This window comes from Diabrotica virgifera, chromosome 6, assembly GCF_917563875.1.
Source record: "Diabrotica virgifera virgifera chromosome 6, PGI_DIABVI_V3a".
NCBI classification, from domain to species: Eukaryota; Metazoa; Arthropoda; class Insecta; order Coleoptera; family Chrysomelidae; genus Diabrotica; species Diabrotica virgifera.
In genome coordinates, this window is record NC_065448.1 from 148,951,775 (window position 1) to 148,961,631 (window position 9,857).

A 9,857-nucleotide genomic window follows, 5' to 3' on the forward strand; every position below is an offset into this window, starting at 1 on the left:
GACTATATTCAATCAACTAAATAATCCTTAATCACATAAAAATGATGAGTGATATTAAAGGGTGATAAGAGAAATATAATAAAAAATTGTCTGATTCTGATGTATTTATCATTATTGTAGTTGTAATAAATAAAGTTTAAAAAATGGACTATATGTAATCAGCATCAATCTTAAAGTCAATCAAATCATCAAGGATAAATGTTAAAATATGGCTGGCTTATTGTAATCCTGCTTTGTGTTAACTTTAATCAACATCCATCTCAAGATTATCAATTAAATAGTGCCCCCACGGAAGCGTATCATATGACTCTGGAAGGTGATGTCTTTTATCATCATTGGGGCTGAGCGCAATCTTGCTTTGTGTTATGGTATAAACATGATGCTTTTCGGAGCGTATTAGATTCTGCGAGGCCGTCTTTGTTGTAAAGGTATCTAAACACTCGATGTAGTCTTGGAAGGTAATTTTAGTGTTTACAACAGATTTCTTAACCCCCTTTGCCTTCTTTGTCACACCATAATTTTTAATAAGTATTTCAATCTTATCGTCCTCATATTCCTGATCTATCAGCTTCCCCTCAGTTTTTTGATGTCATCATCTGTGATAGCTACTTTTGTTGTATATAATTTAGATCGGAGCCCTATGTAGTCAGTCATAATGCAGCCATTATTCTCATCCTTCATCATACCCAACACCTTCTTGTTAACCTGAGGAATGCCATAACTATTGTCTTTAGGATAGTCAGACGTGTCAAAGTGTTGATGACAGTCTGTTTTCATAGCCTCATAGGGATCTTTTTCCCGTATCTCCACGATCACACTATCGGTATCTGTATAGCAGGTCGTAAAGTTCTCACCAAACCTTCTATCTAAATAACCATAGTGAAAATCGTATATCGTAGTTTTAGCCAAATCCAGTATACTCATGCCCACATATATTGGTTTATCTAACCATATTTCCTCTCTGTGCATCTCAACAGCTACCAAGTTTTCATTAAAAATAGTAGCATTCTTAAACAGGGGACTACTTATTCTAGCTTCAGCTCCGTAACGACCCTTCCATTCACTAATTAATTTAATATCAACGCGCTTGCGCACATTCTCCATAGTCTTGCCGAACACAGCGTTGTTCATAAGCTTGAAGAGATTTTTCTCAAATTCATTTTTCGCTGCCTTCCGGAGATTTGTATTCAAGTCGATGTATGACTTTAGCCAAGTAGACTGCTTAAATTTCAGGACGCGGTGAATCTTTTTTAGTATTAATCCGTGTGCTAGTGCTTGCTTCAAAGTCCTGTAATGGATTACGTATCTTTCTTTATCATGAAGGGTAGCCATCAATTTGGTTTGCTCTCGTGGTCGTTTAGGAGGAAGCATAGTTTTAGGGTTCAATGATTGGGGGCAAAACGGAAGATCTTTATGACGATCGTGGACATGTTGGGGGTACTCCAGATCAACCTCGAGAAAGTATCCTTCAGAAGCATCGTCAGGTATGGACAGGACATCAATATTAGCATCGACCCATCCGAAAGCACCATACGGAAGGAATTGCGACATCGCCCAGCCATATTGATTATTTACATCAAAATACATCAGATATGAGTCGGGCTTCGATGGATCGTAAGATTCCATATACTTGTTATTAGCGTGAACGCGGCGTTTCGAGCATACTTGACTCAAACCACCACGAATACCACGCTCCACTAACAAAAACATATCTGGATCTGTTAAAAGCTCCAGTTCCTGTTTTGTATATTTAAGCATGGCATCCCACGTGAAGCCGGGAAGAGTAAAGTAATGAGCTGGGTCAAGATTATATGTTGTGAGACAACTGGATCGAAATTGCTCAAAGACGTCTGCAAGAAGAAGAATGTCCGTTTTCATGTATAAATCGATATAATCCCCGAGAGTGGAACAGGAGAATGAAGACCAGACATCTTTGGCTCTACGATAATACCGACGAGGACATGGTTTATCCTCAAGTTTATTATAAAAAGACTCGATAGGAGGTAGAGACGTTTCAGTAAATTTTTCATAAGAATCAATATAATCATATGGCATAATACCTTTCTTAGTTAGAGGATGGAAATGCTCCTCAGGAAGCGAAGTATATTGGGAGCGGAGGTTAGGATATTCGGTCAAATATGAAGAGAGCTTATCGAGAGAAGAAGCCATGAATCGAAAACTATCGATAAAATGGAATTTAATTCGAGCATCATCAATGTGTTTCGTAAAAGAGATATATTTTTCCTTGGTGATAGGAAGAAGATCTACGGAGCCTTTGATGTGAGTAGCAATATCGTTAATAATGAAGTGGGCGTCATATTCGCTAAGGTTATGAAATATCACTGGGATAGTGTGAGCATCTTTGTAATTAATGTTACACCCTTCATGTGCAGGACCTCTGTAGTTATGTTCTGGAGTGAGGTGATTGTGGTCACGCACTTTCTTATCATTGAGGGAGAAGCGCTGCTCGCAGATATGGCAATGAGTGGCTGCATGAAAATCACTCTCTTGCTGAGATGTCATATTTATATCATAGGGGCACATAAACACTGTAGACACATTCTCAGCAAGATGATTAAGTTCATCTGCGAACCATTTCATACAATCCTTTCCTCGATATGAGCTATAAAAAGAGATGGTATCATCATATGAACATCTGAAGAAATACTCAACTGCTACAGGAATGTGTTCCTGATGTTTCTTAGGATCTCCTGTACGTTTTAAAGCACTTTCGAGATCTGCGTATACGACGAAGGGGGCTTTAATCTTATTCCTGAAATTCTTAAATCTGAGCATTTTACGACTTTCTTCTGGCATTTTGATGGCTGTTGTGTTAATTCTTACGCAGTCTTTGGTGTGGGCTTCAAGCTGTTTTGACGATGAAAATGGCTGTAAACACCTATCACAGATAATATCTGATCGCTCTTTACAACATGCCTGATGAACATTTAGCTTTTTCTTAGTAATAAAATAATGTAAACAACTATCGCAGAAATACTTTGTTCCCTTATCTTTACTTAATTGGTGGGAAAGGAGGCGGGATAGATTTTTTATCCAAACGTAATGATATCTAATCGGACCTTGCTCGTCATATTTATCTTGCACAAGAAGAAGATTCACGTGTTTATCCTTCTTGTTCTTTGTTATGAAGGTTGGGAGGGTCGTATAGTTCTTCTTCTCCTTTTTTAAAATGTATACATTCATCGACATATTATTCTGCTTTTCAAAATTAGGAATTTGTTTTATAGTCATTGGAAACTGAATGCTTTTTAATTTCAATACATCAGAATAGTGTGGATATTTGGATACTCTTTGAGAATCTTTGTTAGCAGGATATAAAGCACTAACTACAGCCCACGCAAAGCATGCCTCATCATCATTTTTGACATTTACGCATGCTTCTTTTCTCGTAATCTGTGGAGGAAGTTCAATGTACGAGGAGCCAAGTTGCGGTGTAAATTTGTTAATGTTGACGCCTAGGTTAACAACTGCCTTTAGAGCCCATCCAGAATCGCGTTCTTGGAATTCTTCCAAGTCTCTGGAAATGGGCTTCACTACTTTTTTCTCGAACCATTCATCAAGATTTGTATCTCTATAGATGGGCGAGTTTGAAGTAGTGAAATACTTGATTTCATTTAGGATCTTATCTCCGCTGGCCACTTCAAATTCCCCACCAAATGCCACATTCACCTTTACTGCATCATTTTGCTTAAGAGCGTTCTGAATTCGTCGCTTGAATACAGCTTTGCAATCTACCAGGAAACTACTCGGGTCCTTGTGTTTAAGGTTTGAGATAACTCCAGTCCGAATTCTTGAGGTGAATGCTGATAAAGAGTCATCCCAGTGTACCCTATGCTTTGAAGTCTCTTTTGTTGGTGTCAGTCCTGTCCCCTTCCTTTGTTCGGCTTTTAGTTGTTTTCTTAATGTTTTCACCTGCCGCATCTGGGCTTCGAGGTGCTGCTTTTCACCAATCGTCTTTGCAAACCTCATTGAATTTCGTATTTTTCTATCTGCTTTAGTACACTGTACCAACCCTTTTTTAACATTATCTTCCTGATAATCATATTTAATTAAGCCTAAGATGGTTGCAATAAGCTTAATAAGTTTTGTCAACATGTTAAAAAAGATAATATACAAAGATTACACCTTAGGGTAAAACGAGTAACTGATTATATATATACAAATTTTCAAAAAAATGATAAATTATCGAAAACCAAAAAATTATCAAAAATCTGAATAAGAAATTCAAAAATTATCAATAAATTTTCAAAACACAAAAATATATCACTCACCAGAGTAAGTCTGAAAGATTTAAAACTCACCAGAGCACACGTCTGAACGCTAGGAATATCTGAAACAGAATGAAGAAAATACCTTACGCATGCTTTTAAATATTCTTCTAGTCGGACGGAAAACTGAATGGTATTAGGTTATACTTAAAAGCCCCCTGAATTGTGTAGGTTTGTGCTTGTTGTTCCATAAGAATCATTGTAAAAGTGCTGCGTTTAAGACATTTATTAAAAAAAACTCTAACAAGAAGTAAAACCACTTCTATGTAAATTGGTATATTTATTAAAACTTAAAATCCCAATGGATTGAATAAAATAAGTCCAATTCAGAACGTTTTCAGACCTATCGGTCCATCATCAGTGAATCTACAATAAAATAAGTAATCCCACCATTAGAATTGAAAGATGGTTGAAATTTTTTTAAAAAGCTAAAAATGTGGTTAGATTACTTACGTGCATACTTGCTAAATAGCCCCAGAACCAAACAGTGGTTGAATTTAAAATTCGATTTACATTATTTAAAAATAATATTCAACAGGCTAAACGCCGATGTTACAGGATATTGCCTATGGGAACATGGTGAAACCCTACCAAAACCTCAATCAACCATCTTAGGCCAACTTTGACTATAAAGTGACACTAGTGTGTATGGAACTGTTTGAAGTGACATTGACAGTAGAGAAAAAGGTAGTCGATTTTACAGTTAATTAACCAATAGGTCATGAACCACAACAAATGTTAAAAATTTTAAAATATCTGAAAACCTCTAACATTTTAAATCTATTGGTTATTGAAAAGAACTTGTGATATTCAAAATTAATTTAGAAAATAAGATTATTTATATTGACTGTATACCATAACATTAGATTGATCAAATAGATAGAAAGAAAGTTGAGCTGCTGTCAATAATGATAAAAAGATAAAAATAGATGAAGGTGAGAAAAAGAAAGAATCAGTATTAGTTGGAATGTTATTGTACAAAATGAATAAATTGGTAGGCAATTTAATCTAGTCTATATTGTATTGGTGGTTGTATATGTAAAAGGAAAATATTGTTATTTAAAAAATAAATGTAAATTTTTGTAAATAATGGATTTGAGTTAGGATACAGTCAAATAATTAAAAGTGTGTAATATGTGAATGAAAAAGAATTGTAATTATTATGAGATGTTTTATTTTTTTAATTTTATTTCAAAAGTTTTGAGAGAATTCTTGTGACAAAGTGAGGGTATGTGAAGTTAGAGATAAAGAAAAATATGATTATATCTGTTAAGTCCAGTTGATACACGAATGAAATTAAAATGAAAATAATATTGAAAATGTACTGAATAAAATAAAACCAAAGTAAGAAAAAGAATATTGATATAATTTAATTGTAATGATAATGGATCTGAATGTGAGAACTGAAATTAAGTGATGTGATGTTAGTTGGAGAGGTAAAAATTTTTTTCTTGGAAAAGTCAAAGACAAAAAGTAGAGGGCTGTGGTGTAGGGTATAAAGACAAGAATTTTAAGGGAAAGAGAGGGATAAAGAAAAGATAAGGTGTGGAATTAAACTGAACGAAGTAATGAAATGAAAAAGAAGTAAAAAGATAGTAGGGTGAATTAATGAGGTGATGGTTAATAGGGTTCAGTAGTTAATAATGTTAGTCGGGTAAAGGAGTTTGAAACAGTGAAGGATAGAGGAAATTTTGAAAAAGAAGGGAGAGAAAGTTGAGAGAGAAAGAATAGGATAAAAAGAGGAAGTTGAAAAATAGGAATTATGAGAATAATTGGCGGTGAATGGGGACAAAGTTGCGGTTAAGGGATGTTTGTCTATTGACACAGTTGGGACTCTTCTTCATGTCCTTGCCAATCTCCAAATCTTCGTATAAGTCTAAACGGAGTGTATTGTTTTGTTGAATATTGTGTATCAACTGGACACCTTCAGGAATCTTAAGTTCATGTTTATTGACTTTTAAATGGTGTGAAAAGGCAGAAGTGGTATCTCTCTTGCTGTGTTCAGCAGATCGGGTAGAAAGGGATCTGTAAGTTCTGCCGATGTAGGTGGCATCACAATCTGAACAAGAGAGTCTGTATACCCCACTCCGGTTCATGTAATGGTTAGGATCTTTGGTATTAGTTAAACTTTTGCTGAGAGTGTTATTAACTTTGAAAGATATTTTTATGTTGTCACAAGAATTGGAAATAATATGTTTGACTCTTTCAGATAATTTGGAGTTATTGAATGGTAAGGAGGCATAGATGGGAGTAGTTGTGGATGATGTAGAGAAAGCGGATTGTTGCAGTAATTTGAGTTCTCTTTTTTGTTGAAGTTTAGTGATGATGTCTGGGTCATAACCATTGTTGACTGCAATCTGTTTGATAATATTCAACTCATTGTTGAATTCAGTTACGGATAAAGGGATAGAGTTTAATCTATGTATAAAACTGCGAAAAGCTGAGAGTTTATATGATAAAGGGTGATTAGAAGTAAAATGGATAACATGATCTGTCTGTGTTGGTGTACGGTAGATACCAAAATTGAAGTGGTCATGTAGTCTGGTAATAGATAAATCCAGAAAGTTAATGGAGTTAGAAGATTCTAGTTCCATGGTAAAGGTGATATTAGGATGGATTTGATTAATTTTGTGAAGTAAGTTGTGAGCTGAATCAGAGTTACCAGAAATGAGGACTAAAATGTCATCAACATAACGGAACCAGTGTAAGATCTCTGGATTTTTTATGATATAGTTGGATTCTAAGTGATCCATAAAAACATCAGCTAAGAAAGGGGATAAGCAACTACCCATTGCTAAACCGTCAGGTTGTTGATAAAAGTTGTTATTAAAAACAAAGTAATCTTGAGATAGACAAATTTTGAGAATGTTTATAATAGACGAAGTGGTGGTGGAAGTGACAGAATTATTTAAGAGGAGTGAATTAACCAGACTAATCGATTCATTTTTTGGTACTGAAGTAAATAAATTGCTAACATCAAAAGAAAGCATAACAATATTTGGATTAAGATTGACAAGTTGAAGTTTTTCAACTAATTGGCGAGAATTCAAAACAGTAAACTGTGGGGTAAAGTTGATAAAGTTTTTAATGGTGTTAAGAATGAATTTAGATAAAATAGAAACTGGAGTGTTAATGAAGCTGACAACGGGACGAATAGGAATGTCAACTTTGTGTATCTTTGGTAAACCGTATAACCTGGGGGTGAGTGGATTTGATGGAATTTTAGTATATGGTGCTTCAAATTCAGAAAAGAATTCAGTAAATTGCTTTAAGTTTAAGAGAAGTAAAGTTATTGTTGTCTAGGAAAGAGGTGACTTTGTCAATGTATAATTGTTGGTCTAAAATAACAAGGCAGTTACCCTTATCTGCTTTGCTGAAGATGAGGTGGTGGTTTTGGATCTTATTTTTGATAGATTTGAGTGTGGATTTAGACTTATTATATGAGAAATTGGGAAAAGAAAGAGATGAAGAAGTTTGTGTAGAAGTAGAAGGGGAACTGATGTTGGTAAGAGAAGAGTTATTGTTGGAAATAAGTTTCGTTTTGAATTTGTTGATAGTTTGGATGCAAGAGTTTCTGATTGAAGTTTTTTGTGTGAGTGAAATGGAAAGATTCTGAATAACCATGTCGGTCTCTATGGAAAGACTCTCAAGATCTTTGATAGATAAATTGCTAGGAATGGAGTGTTTGAGGCCGAGGTTTAAGAGTTTTAATTCGTCATCAGAAAATTGGACATTTGAGAGATTTTTGATTCTTGGGTGGAATCGAAAATTGGAATAATTTTTATTACGAGAAGCTTTTTGTTGATCAAGTCTAATCTTATTGTTGATTAAGTGTTTTAATTTATTATTGACTCTATTAAATTTAACTGAATGTGAATGATCTACCTTATCCTGAACGTCTGACATAAAAGAATTAAGATTCATAAATTGTAAAGTTTCAAGTAGAGAATCATATGTTACCTTTAGCTTACATTCTATGTAGTTGAGTTTACTGTAATGTTTACAAATCTCTTTCTTCATGAGTTTAATCTGCATGGAGGTCCTGATGTTAGGATGTACATTATTGGATGTTCTAACTCTACAAAATGTTGGGAAGACTTTATGATGTAAACATCTTGAAATGAACCATATGTCCAGCTTTATGTTGCTCCGTTGTGTGGCTAATCGCAAGTATTGTAGCGCCAAGTTGACCATACTGTCATATATAAACTAAAAGGGAAGTTCCCTAGGTTGGCTGTATACCATATAGTTAAAAAACTCTAACAAGAAGTAAAACCACTTCTATGTAAATTGGTATATTTATTAAAACTTAAAATCCCAATGGATTGAATAAAATAGGTCCAATTCAGAACGTTTTCAGACCTATCGGTCCATCATCAGTGAATCTACAATAAAATAAGTAATCCCACCATTAGAATTGAAAGATGGTTGAAATTTTTTTAAAAAGCTAAAAATGTGGTTAGATTACTTACGTGCATACTTGCTAAATAGCCCCAGAACCAAACAGTGGTTGAATTTAAAATTCGATTTACATTATTTAAAAATAATATTCAACAGGCTAAACGCCGATGTTACAGGATATTGCCTATGGGAACATGGTGAAACCCTACCAAAACCTCAATCAGCCATCTTAGGCCAACTTTGGCTATAAAGTGACACTAGTGTGTATGGAACTGTTTGAAGTGACATTGACAGTAGAGAAAAAGGTAGTCGATTTTACAGTTAATTAACCAATAGGTCATGAACCACAACAAATGATAAAAATTTTAAAATATCTGAAAACCTCTAACATTTTAAATCTATTGGTTATTGAAAAGAATTTGTGATATTCAAAATTAATTTAGAAAATAAGATTATTTATATTGACTGTATACCATAACATTAGATTGATCAAATAGATAGAAAGAAAGTTGAGCTGCTGTCAATAATGATAAAAAGATAAAAATAGATGAAGGTGAGAAAAAGAAAGAATCAGTATTAGTTGGAATGTTATTGTACAAAATGAATAAATTGGTAGGCAATTTAATCTAGTCTATATTGTATTGGTGGTTGTATACGTAAAAGGAAAATATTGTTATTTAAAAAATAAATGTAAATTTTTGTAAATAATGGATTTGAGTTAGGATACAGTCAAATAATTAAAAGTGTGTAATATGTGAATGAAAAAGAATTGTAATTATTATGAGATGTTTTATTTTTTTAATTTTATTTCAAAAGTTTTGAGAGAATTCTTGTGACAAAGTGAGGGTATGTGAAGTTAGAGATAAAGAAAAATATGATTATATCTGTTAAGTCCAGTTGATACACGAATGAAATTAAAATGAAAATAATATTGAAAATGTACTGAATAAAATAAAACCAAAGTAAGAAAAAGAATATTGATATAATTTAATTGTAATGATAATGGATCTGAATGTGAGAACTGAAATTAAGTGATGTGATGTTAGTTGGAGAGGTAAAAATTTTTTCTTGGAAAAGTCAAAGACAAAAAGTAGAGGGCTGTGGTGTAGGGTATAAAGACAAGAATTTTAAGGGAAAGAGAGGGATAAAGAAAAGATAAGGTGTGGA

At 33.8% G+C, this 9,857-nt stretch overlaps 1 protein-coding gene across 1 annotated transcript; it reads right to left on the bottom strand.

The window, feature by feature from the left end:
* Positions 1 to 564: 564 nt before the first annotated feature.
* On the bottom strand, positions 565 to 4,116 carry LOC114329178 (uncharacterized). The gene has a single exon (XM_028278201.2). It carries the CDS (start codon positions 4,114 to 4,116, stop codon positions 565 to 567), a length of 3,552 nt encoding a protein of 1,183 aa, XP_028134002.2.
* Positions 4,117 to 9,857: the final 5,741 nt, after the last annotated feature.